The sequence below is a fragment of the Ammospiza nelsoni genome, chromosome 6 (assembly GCF_027579445.1).
Source record: "Ammospiza nelsoni isolate bAmmNel1 chromosome 6, bAmmNel1.pri, whole genome shotgun sequence".
NCBI lineage: Eukaryota > Metazoa > Chordata > Aves > Passeriformes > Passerellidae > Ammospiza > Ammospiza nelsoni.
Window position 1 is genome coordinate 56,172,124 of NC_080638.1, and position 12,264 is coordinate 56,184,387.

The 12,264-nt window shown below is 41.5% G+C and overlaps 1 protein-coding gene across 2 annotated transcripts in view; it reads right to left on the bottom strand.

Moving 5' to 3' along the window:
• AKT1 (AKT serine/threonine kinase 1) overlaps positions 1-12,264 on the bottom strand; it is a 78,261-nt gene that overhangs the window by 36,019 nt on the left and 29,978 nt on the right. For both annotated transcript variants that reach the window (XM_059474069.1, XM_059474070.1), the window contains exon 3: positions 3,351-3,479. In XM_059474069.1, coding sequence (XP_059330052.1) covers positions 3,351-3,479 — 129 coding nt within the window. The remainder of the gene's footprint in view (positions 1-3,350; positions 3,480-12,264) is intronic.

Sequence of the window (12,264 nt, forward strand, 5' to 3'; positions counted from 1 at the left end):
CACAAAGGTGGCTCTTAGTAGCAGCACACAAAAAAAATCAAAAAATCCAACCACTAATCTGGCCATCCTGTGCCCTCTGAAAACTGCTTGACTGCAGACACACAGTCCTGTCCCAAAAGGAGCTCTCGTATTGTTGAGCAATTATGTTTTCAGCAGTACAACAAAACCACCACAGTCCATCTTCCTTTTTGACAGCCGGCAGCAATAATCCCTTTCTAACAGGAACAGCCTCTCTCTCCATGTGGTTTTTCACAATATACTGCTTTTCTCAGCTATATGGTTTTAAAGGCTTATAACCTAATAGGGAGACATAGATGATAATCCGAGATTACAATTGGTATGAAGGCTACTTATCTCACAGATTTACAACTCAGCCTCTACTGGTTATTCATCTGCAGGAGCTCTGGAGCAGAACTTTTAGGTACAGACTTTTTTATTCCTTCTACCTTATTAGTAGTAAAGTACAGAACACAAAACACAAATAAAATTCAAACATTTAGGCACCATGCTTCACAAGTGTTACTTTGGGGTCTTCTGTATTTGTTTTTTGTCTGTTGTCATTTTTTTTTTTTAATCATCAATAGGTTAATTCCAGAGAAAATAAACTCCTTAAGCACAGCAAACATCAGTATATAATTATTTTAAAAGGAAAATTAGGTGGAGAAAAGGTTATTTTAAATAAATAGTATGCCTCTCTTTAGATAGAGGGGCTTTGAAACAAGTTTTCAAAAATGTACAATTAAAACCCTCACAGACCAAAAGGAAAAAGCACTGTGGGAGAAAGAAAGGACTGTCAAGCACATGGAAATCACACACTATTTATTGCTTATACTTTCTTCATACCCATTAAAGGAAAAGACAGGTGACCATTAGTTGTTATCTTCTGTCATAGCTTTCTCATTAATTATTTCCCACGTCTCATGTGCTGACAAAATCACTCAATATGAATTTTACACGACAAGTAATAAAATTCCCCCATTAAAAAAAACCTCCTTTTACTTGCAAAGATAAAAAAGCCTACATTTTTGTACAGCAGAAGAGGGTAAAGATTTTAATCAGAAACATGGGACCACTTCCAAAGAACAGACTGACAGAGACAGCCTGCCATCTCATTAAAAAAAAAAATCTGGTTCACTAATTAACAAAAAAAGTCAGGGCTATCATGGTCTCTTGGACGAAAACAAAACAAAGATTAATTTTTACGAAATATTTAATCTTGATATTTAAATTAATTCATTTTTTACAAAATAATTTCCCCCACCTTTCACTGGCAGGAGGCTTCTGCAGGCCTGTGCTCTGGCCTGAGCCTTCCTCCAGAGACAGCTCAAATTCATTCACACTAACACAAGATGTTAACCTGAATGAAAGGATCAGGCAAGCAGGTTCAAAGGGAAAGCCTGTGGTGCAAAGTACATCCAAAGTGATCCCTGAGATGGGCTCAGCTGGTCAGAGCCTGGTGCTAATAACACCAAGTTTGTGGGTTCAATCCCCATATGGGCCATTTACATGAAGAGTTGGACTCGATGATCCTGTGGGTCCCATCCAACTCAGAATATTCTGTCAATCTGTGGAAGTGTGGAGGGCACCCAGAAGGGACAGAAGTGCTGGCAGCACTGCCTGCTGCTGCCTACATGAAATTAAATCCTGGTGGGGAAACAGCTGCTTCTGTGGGCCCAAATCCACAATAATGACTTCTAGCAAGGAGGCCCCACTCCAATCTTCAAGGCCTTCCTGAGATGCCACCAGGCAAGAGTCACTGCTAGGAACATCCTCCCACCCACCACCAGCCCACAGTGCCTCTTACAGGCAACTCTCACAACTCATCTATCTATAGGCACGTGCTGTGTCTTCTCTGACAATGCTCCAATGCCATGGTAACAAACCTGTTTATCTATAAATGCTGAGACTAATGGGCTCAATCTGCCAAAAAAGCACCATGTTGCTGTTGAGAAAACTGATTTAAGTTAACCCATTTTAAAGGCATCTTAGACAAAAAAAAGGTGATGGACACATTTTTACTCCTTAGTACTGAGCTGCCCAAGTAATGCAGTTAGCAGCAGCAAGAGGATGGAAGTGTCCTCCAGAAAGTGCATTTGTTAAAAGCCTCTGGCTATAGACCAAGTACTGAATTAATTTATAAATTAATGGCTTTCTTCTGCTTTGCTTTACCTTCTTGATCTGTAAGAAGATACCAATCTAAAGAGGAAAGTACCATGTCATTACTGAAGTGAAAACACTCTGAGAATTCTCCCTCTCAAACGACACAAAAAGCCCCAAAGCACTCTTGGAATCCTGCACAGAGGCACCAGGAAGCAGCATGTCCATTATGTATTCCCTCATCACTCACAACAGGTAGGTGCTGCTACTGGAGGAAAAATAATGAACATTTCCATTAATTCCTACTGCTGCCCAGCCCTCTTCCAGGAGCAGGTGTTTTAAAATAAATACCTGCTTAATGATCAGCTACAAAGATGAATCCCCTGTATTTTGAGCTACCTTGTAATGAAGAGGGAAAGCCCCTACCCTTCTCTCTGCAGAGCTTTGCTTCCAGTAGTCACCAGGAACATGGAACAGATCATTGTTAAATACAACGTGCCACAATGATCTACTTTTAAGTGGTGGAACGAGACACAGGCAGATCACGAGACAGGAAAGATTAAGAACAGGAGAAAATAAAAGCTGGAAGTATACAGTGAAAAGTTAAAAACATGAGCAAGAAAAGGAAATTATCTTCAGAGTCTTCTATCACATCCTGTGCTGCAGCACCTGAGCAAAGTCGGAAATGTTTGCATACTACAGAGTGCAGAGGTTAGGAGATGTTATTATTTCCAAACCCTTTTGTTGGCTTTGATAGAAGAACTATGGGTTTGTGTTCAAAATTAAGAAAATCCAAGTGTGCTTCATGAAAACATGTGCTCACTCTGCTTTCTCTTCTGCTGACAATTAAATAACTTTGACCAATGTCAATGCCACTGGAATCCAGATCTGGTGGCAGAAATGCTTCTGCTGTACCTACCCACCAAGTACATGCACCTGAGTGAATTTTCACTTTAAAGCAATTTGCTGACTAACATATATACAAAATATTAACAAATAAACCCATTTTATTCAATAACCAGAAATGCTAAATTACCAGAAAACTTAAAAAAACCAAGAAAAATAAGTAGAGCATCAAACCTCCACCTTACAATCATTCCTGAAATACAGTGGGATTTATCAGCTCAAATAAACACACTTTGTGTTTAGTCAGTGCTCTGGGCAGATCTGAATGTTACTGATGCAGCCTCCCAGCTATGTTACAAGAAGACATCAGCCCCAAAGTGGACAAGGAAGCAGCTAGAAACACTTACGAGCTACTGAGAAGTTATTTAAAGGTGATTCCCGCTGGTCCACATCCTGTGGCCGCTCCTTGTAGCCAATGAAGGTGCCATCATTCTTCAAGAGAAAATACCGCGGCCTCCATGTTTTGATGTATTCTCCTGGAAAGAGAGGATGGACAAAGGGAAACAACATCAGAAAACACCCCAAAATACTGACACACCAATAATTTCTGTTAATATTGGAACTGTATGTCATCCTGACAGCAGCAGTTGTAAGAACATTCAGTTCAGTCTGATACAAACAGTGGAAAAACACAGGCACTGAGTCACATACTGATAGTGATGTTAGCCATAAAAATGGGACTTCACAAAAGGTAAACAGCTATGTTTTGTTCTTCCATCTACTTTGATTTCCATTCAAATTCTGCAACATCTGCCTTAAATGCATTGTAAATTTAAAAAAAATCAGAGCAGATGTCCTATGTATTATTTTTGCTATTGTCATTTTTCATACTGACAAGTGGAGAAATTTTTTTCATTTACATTTTGCAGCGCAAGTATTTTAAACAAGAATGGGTAATTTACTAATTAGTCAACTGCTTTATCAAACCAACAGTCACTTTCAGACCATAAGAAGATAATTCTCTGCTTATGTTACATAACATCACTCACTTCTCTCACAACATCTCAAGCATGAAACACAAGATGATATATCACAATATGAAGGAGAAAACACTGGATGATGTATAGCCACCACAAAGTCAAAAACAAACATCTACTCTGAAAGATATGCCACCTTTCTTTGTCTGAGGAAACACCCATTGCTCACACCATGCTACTGCTCATCTGAGTAACCTGCACAGGTGACACTTCCGTGACTGCGTTACAGCCACATTCAAAATGTTCAGCAGCAGAATAAGAAGAAAAGAGTTAATCAAAACCTCAGTTATTTACTGGATTTATTAAGGTCTTCAGGGAAGGAAGCAGAAATCCCATCGATGGCTCTTCTGGATGACTGTCAGTATGCCTGAGTTTTCTGCTCATTTACCAGATCATTGTTTTCTGAGGCAGTCTCAAGAATCTCAAATAGCTTTTCATGGTGTCAAGCTGCCCCTCTAGGTCCTAAAAGGTCCTGTTTCTACTCAGCTGAGTCACAAAAATCTCATTCAAGGTGTTATTCTAAACACAGTACTGGCCACACTTTTCCAATTCTGCTCACCCCAAAAACTGATTTAAACATTTTAAAAGCAAGAGGTCAACTACAAACCACCCACAGCCACACATCAACCATGCCCTCCTCCCTTCTGTATGGTTTCTCACTGGTCTGTTTAACACTGAGAAGATGACAGAGCACACTCAGAGCTGAACTTTCCAGCCTGCCACAGCAGGACCACTGTGCACCCTGTAATGCTGCCCTGCAGTGGCTGGTGCCCAGTGACCACAGGTTCACCTCCTGGCAAGCTCTTCAAACAACCAAGATAGATGAGAGAAGGCTCACCAGATTTATTAGCTCTGGCAACCTTCTGCGGCTCTGCTGTTCTCCAAGGCTCTTCTCATGCTTTCCCATTGCTCAGTTTTCCTCTGCTGGTGATTTCTCTCCCAGGAAAGTGCACCCTGCCCCAGGAACTCCCTTGCAGCTGCTCTGTCTCCTTCCTGTCCCCACAGAGCTCCTCTCCATCTGTGGTGCAGTTTCAACCTGCTCTGGGCAGCAGCTGTGTCACTTCTCTGCTCACACTCATCCTTCTCCCTCCTGCACACAGAAGCAGAAGCAACCCCGACACCCACACAACACAGACATGGGTGTGCACAGCCCCACCAGCTGCTTTCACCTCTTTAGCCCTCACTGGGATTTCAATTTCCTCATCTAAACCAAAAAACTAAGAGCTACAGAACTGTTAGGGAGAGTCACACAGAGTCACCTTTGCAGTGGCCATGTCTGCAGAAAACAACCATGTGAACTAATGAAACAGGTATGGGGCAAGAAAGAGGAGAGGAAAAGGAGCACAAACCTTCTCATTGTTCCTTTTAGCGAGGGCTGTTACTGCCCTAAGTGTTACACCAGCCTGTAAGGTGCTTACGAAAGTGTCATCATCGCTCCAGGAATTTCAGAACTCACCTGTCATGGTTTAACATTTATAGGCAAGGAGGTAAATGTAGAAGGTTTTGTTGTCATCATCTTTTTAATTCTGACCTTAATTAAATGCCAAAAACTTTCTGGGATCAGCAGGAGATTATGAAGCCTTTCACATTTAAATTATCAGTCCAACTCGGCCCAGATCAGCGAGATTACTCCAATCTCATTACTGTTACACCACAGATGTGACTACAGGGGCGAGAAGACACTGGCATGCTCAGCCCAGCTCCTGACTAGAGGTTTGCCAGGTAAGCAGGCTGGGAAGGTGGCTGCCTAGACTATCAGGATTTTGGAATGGGCTGTTACATACCTGACTCATTGGTATTTTCTTCTCTTGCATAAAGCACACCCAGGAGACCTAATGACTACCAACACCTCTTATCAAATCTGCACTTAGGACTAAACCCAGATTGGATGGGACAAATAATATCTGAAAAGGGACAAGACTGAGAATTTTTACTTCCCTTACTCCCTCATTTATGCTACACATCCTCCCCACTGGCATTTACAGAGGGGACAATAATTTTTTGTAGATTCTGAAATTATTATCTGATTATTTGCAGCAAAGTACACATAATTTTAAACAGAATGACACTGTACTGTCACAGGAGACTTTCTCTAAGATTAGATGCTTATGTTTGGCTCTCATACTTCCTTACAGCTTTATCCCACCGATCTGCTTCTCTGTTAGAAACACATCCTCTAACAGGATTAATCACACAGTCTTTAAAATTGTGCGTTCCATACATATATAGCATCCTCCTCCACACTCACTGCTTCTGTGTGAAAAATCCAGGATTTCATTACCACCAGCCTTTCTGCAGGGATCATTCTACTTGTACCTTCCTTTAAGCACTGCTTTAGCTGGTTATGGTTCCTGATCCACCTTTTTAATTTGCAAATAAGTAACATGATTTTATTTAAAATTTTTTCCACGTGTCTGAAGCTTAATGAATACTGTAATATGGCAATCCAACATATTACTGATTATTGTTCTTGCCAAGGAGAGTATGAGGCACAGTGCAGCATCTGTGGTACAAGCTTTTGTTATATAACACACTGAGGTTGTACTTCTGCATCCTGCAAAAAAGTGGCAAGACACTGCCTGGTGTGTGACTTCCCAAGGAAATGATCTCCAAGTATAATTTTACATTCAAGCCTGAGCAAGCCATCACTCCTCTGCAGAACCTCGGAAACACAGACTCACCAACAGTCATCAAAAAGATGTACAAAGTGCATATTCTTAAGAAACAAGTTTATAGTTTTATGATTAGCTAAAAGACTATAAATGGCCTACAGCCCACGAGGACCACATCAAAAGGTGACAGCAAATCTGAGTACTGGAGGCAGAAAAGGAGTTTGTCAATACAGACAAAAAAATAATTATGTGGAACTGCTGGGACAAAGCTGTCTGAAAAACATCAACACCTTTTCCTTCCTCCAATATACTCAGCAAGCTGTCATGCCTCAAGAGTGAACTGAGCTGTTTCAATTTTTGCCCTGTGTTCTTTGTTCCTGTTGCGGTTTTGTTTTTAAGAATCACAAGAAGAAGTTACTTGAAGTCACTAATATTAGCAGTTATGTAGTCACACTAGAAAGAATCATACAGAGTACAGTAAATGCAAGCATGTGTGGCAAATTCTATCAGACAACACTAAAAAAAAAAATAGTGATCCACCATGGAAAAGTGAACAATTTACAAAGCAAAACATTTTTTCCTCTGTGATTCATTGCTTGTGTAATGCCCTGGCAGAGCCTTCTTTGTTTTCAGTAACAGAATGCTAACACTGCAGAGACAGGAAAGCAAAAGCATGGGTTATAAATCCTACATATAAAATCCTGGAACCAAACAGACTCCTCTGTAGCTTGCTGGCTTTATTATTTAAAATCTTTATGTATCATTCTGTTTACTCCGAGCAATTTCCAAATTGCAAAGATTCCCAAACTGTATATATCTGGAAACATACACAAAGATTGTTATAGACTGATTTCCCTTTATTGCCTTGTGCCTGCCCCCACACACTGCACATTAAAATACTTAACACACACTCAGAATGTAAATCCATCTCATGCCAGAAAAGCTTTTTTGCTGTAACACATACTGCAAAGCACTCTTATGCCTGAATATTTCAGAAAAAGTTAAACACAAAACTCCTTTGGCTCATGAAAAGTTAATTCTACTGAGGATTTACAATAATGCAGGGTTAGATTATTTTCCTCTCCTCCCCACAACAGTATCTCACCGAATCTGGAGCTGTCTACCACTGATAGAGTGTCTAACATCAGAAACAGCTGCCACTCCCTGGGAAGCTCACGGGGTAAGTGGAGAATAATGAGCAGCAAGCACCAGCAGAACAAAAGAAAATCCATCTTTATTTACCAACTGCTGCATGCTTGTTGCTGCATCAAGCTCATTCAAAGCCAACACCACACCCTTTAATTCAGAACATACTATATTTAAGAAGCCTCTGCTTTTGTTTTAATCAACTCATACATACCAATGGTTTGAAAAAAAAAATCATTAGGTTAACCAAGTCAGCATCCAATGCTACCCTTGATATTTACAAAAGCACCCGAGCGACTATTAACTTTCTTATGGCCCAAAGTAACCAGGTAACAAGCCCAGGGGCACTGACTGAAAACAAAGTCTCAGTTATATGAAATGCAGTCAGGTGGCTACCACAAATCTACCAATAAATAATGCATTAAACTTTCTGCTCTGAGCATCAGAAGTAGCACCTTTCATTGCATTTAAGCGTAACACTCAAAAAATTAGAGCTTTTGAGTTATGCAAGCCTTTTGTACATTCCCACACGCTCTGATGATGTAGGGCACTCCCTGCTTGTACAGCCCCAGTTCCTGTCCGAGGGAACATGAAAGTTATTCCAATCGAAACGCTAATGTGCCACCCATCAAAGCACAGTGACTCATTTCTGAGCCTCAATGGCCATGAGAAGTGGTCTGCATCCTGTCAGCCTAATAAGGGCTCCGAAAACAGACGCCAATTTCCTTAAAGATGCGAACCTTTCAGGAGCTGCCATCTCGTTCGTGCTGAAGAGTGGGATGCGGATTTACAGTTAGTTCTTGCTGCTTGAGTAAACTGAGTAAGTGTCCACTCGCTTCAAAACCAGCTGAAATCAAAACAGATTTGGAAAAAGAAAGCAGGGCTTGAAAACTTGCCTTTGCATTTCTAAAGCACTCGGAAGCAAGCCCTTTCCAAGTGCAGGGAGCTAATTCTGGATCTTAACGACCTGACACCAAACAATTAAGTCTAGGGTGACCTGAATGAAAACTCTCAGCTCAAGTAAGTTTCGTTTTTTATAAAAATAGCTGCACAGACACCCACCAGGCTGGTGCACCACTCTTCGCTCCCCGATGCAAACTGTCAGAACATGATATTTAAACACAGTAGCATTTCGGTAGCTTGGGGAAATTAAAATGAAGGAAAGAAAAAGAGGTTATGTTAATGTCTTTCCCAACACGCTGGCGGAGAGAGGAGGACCTCTGGTTTGTCTGCCTATTCAGAGGCGCAGCGAAGGGGCCGCTTCTTTGATGATTTTTTGGGGCCCCTCTCTGGATGCCTCCTCGGCCACGGCCTCCAGCGTACAGCTGCAGAGGCGCTCCCTGTGCCTGGAATCTCAATGAGGAGCCTGGGGCTCCGGCGGGGCTCTCCCGGCGGGGAGGTCACCGCAGCCCTCGGCCACTGTGGGAACAGCTCTGAGCATGGCCACCACCAACCAGGCCAGCCCTGCACGGCTCAGCTCCTCCGTGCCTGCCATGGCCCGATTGTGGGGTCCCGCGGTCCCACTGGGGTGATTGGGGTGTGATAAATCGGTTCCTCACTTTCTCCCCCCGCAGGCAGTGCGATGGCTGTGGGGTGCATGGCCGTGACTGACCCGACTGCCAACAGGTTCAGGAGAAGTGCTGCCTCCTCCTCCTTGGTTTCAGCTTTTCTAAACCTCCTGCTGCTTCTGAAGCTCAGGGAGAGCTGCAGTCCAGGGCACCTGCTTCATTACCATATCTTGGGGGAATATGGGGAGGAGGGAGGCGGGCACCGGAGGTGGGGTGAAGGGTGATGGATGAGCCGTCTGGTCTCTGTGCGACAAAGGGAGCTGTGGGAGGACACTCCTGGTCACCTGGCACCCCACATCTGTAAATTAACTTCAGAAAGCAGCACATAGCCTTGGCTTCGGGCTTCCCACAAAGCTCGGTAGAGAAGTAAACGTAGTGGAAGCTGCCCCTGTCTGTAGTTACACAACAGTGCAGGTGGGAGACACCTAAGGAAGGCATCGGGTGCTCTGATTCACAAAGCTGGCCATGGGAGAGATGAGAAGCCAGATTACAGAGAAAGAAAAACAGATTCTCACCCGATACTTTCTCTGTGCAGGGGACGGACAACTACCACGTTCTCAGATTCTATCTCTCCCAAAGGGTTTGAGATCACCAGCCAACACCACCACTGCAGAAAATGACACCCCTGTTTTTACCACTATACTTCAACTGTATAGTTATGTAAAACTGAAACATGGAGGTTTATATTTTTCTATTTTCTTTTTTTGCTGAATTTCAGTTTAGAAGGTCAAAAATGTTGCCATATTGCTTACAGCAATCAATTTAAGCAATACCAGATATTCCCAAAGGAGCAAAAGAGAATTAATCAGCATGTAAAAAACTCCTTACTCCTACCTTTGGCACAGCTTAGTCAGGCTAGTCCTAACCTACAGCTGTCTCCAGTGGGAGAAGATGTAAATGAAATTTCATTAAAAACAGCAGTTTTAAGGATAGCTACATAAATTACAGGAAAATATAAAGTGATTTCTTAAGCTATACTGGAAACAATCTCAGAGTGAATTGCATCTTCACTACCTCATGGTGTGAACAAAAGGACTTAAAACTACCATGAGGTGTCCAACATGATTAGAGAAATCTTTAGAAATAAACTTGCAAGCAGCTACAGGATTTTAACAAAATAAAACATTCCTGTAACAGAAAGTGCCATCATGTGTTTCTCTGCTTTTGACAGGTGCCCAACTCTCTCCCATTTTTATAAATAAATAAAAATGACAGAGGAGGTGTCAGATTCACTGAACTGAATTAAGCATACTTAGAACAATTATTTCTCCCCAAGTAATTTTTACCTTGACACTATGATGGAAAATAGCACAAGCAGCTAACAAGGCACTTAAGCTAATGAGCCTCTGCAAGTTTTTAAATATCTTCCCTTAGAGGAAGGAGGTAGCTACAACTATTCCTCAAGCTCAGTCTGAATATGGTCAGTGTTTCTGCTAATCAGGCTCTTAAATACACCCCATGTACTTATACAAACAGCATGACTTGGTGCTCCAAAGATTTTATGTCTACTACAAATACAAAGAAAAATAAAAGCTAAAGCAGAAACACCAAACACACCACACCCTGGTGTATTTGAACAAGGATGGGCTTTTCTAGACAGCTTCTGGAAGTTGATTCAACGATTTTACCTTTTTGCCTAAGAATCCTTAGGCATGACACTTGTGCTTATCTGAACACATGCCTGATTTGAGTATGACATATCCAGTTTTGCTCTTAAGTAAATCCCATCTAGAGACTGGCAGAGCGTCTGAGGGGACAAAGCAAAAAAACATCCACAAACCAAAGCTTTTCCTGAACAAATCAAGGTGAAATCACAGGTCAGGTTTTTAACTTTTATTCCTCAAGCAACCTAAACATAGGGGATGTTCAGGAAAAGCACCATGAATTGATTAAAAATTATTTTAGGACCCTTCTCTCACTCTGCCCCATTAAAAAAAATTAGGTGAGTCAAACACTCGGGCAAGAGTGATTTTTATGATGCATTTATTTGTTTTATGAACATTAAACCTGGAAAGTACTCAGCAGAGGTTCCTCATTAAAATCCCAAAGCTGGTGAGGCTGAGAGATACCCTGGTAGCTTGGAGGGGTGGGAGCCCATGGGAAAGCAAGAACAGGGGAGGGAAAAAGCAGGACACAGCCTCGAAGAAAACAGAAAACATCCACATTGAGGATGTTTTCGTCCACCACTCCTTGAGTCCCTGGCTTGCTCTTCTAGGCTCCCATTACCACATCATTGTGTCATTCACAAAGTGAATCAAAACCTCGGGGAATTGTAAAGAAATGGAGGGGGAAAAAAAGGTTAAAGGACCTTAGGGGAGATTTATGGAAACAGTGGCATTTCTAAAATAGATATGAACCAACTACAGAGGCAGTCTGAAGAGGGGGAAAAAAGCTCTCTTAGTAAAAACTAAGCTGCAGGACACGGATTTTAATAAATAAGCAATTTATGGAGAGTAAGAAATTAACACATTGTACTGTAACTCTTTAGCTTCTGGGTTTGAGTCCTAATTTTCAACATAAATGCACTGAGTTGTTTTCGGTCACTTACAATAAAAGCTCTACCAGTAATTGTGTGATCATGCTGTGCATCAGGAAATTTCTTAAAAGTGCCAAGAAAATAAAATCAATGTAGAATTTTAAAATGTTTATACAAACTGATAAATATTTCGTAGAAAGATGAATGAAAGCTAAGTTAAACAAACATTTCAATGGAAAAAATAAGAAACGGCATTAAATAAGAGGTGGTGTCTTTATAGGGCTGGGGCTAATTTGGATTTCCCTTCTTCATTTAGTCACTAGCAAGTCTACAAAATCCTGGAGGAGGACAAGAAGACCATGTTAGTTCTAATAAAAAGTTTCATCTATCTTGAGGCATTTAATGGCCATCAATGGAAAAATTAGGAGCACTTCCCAGAAAGCAAGTCCTAATATTTGTTATCATGGCAACCTCCTGGTTAC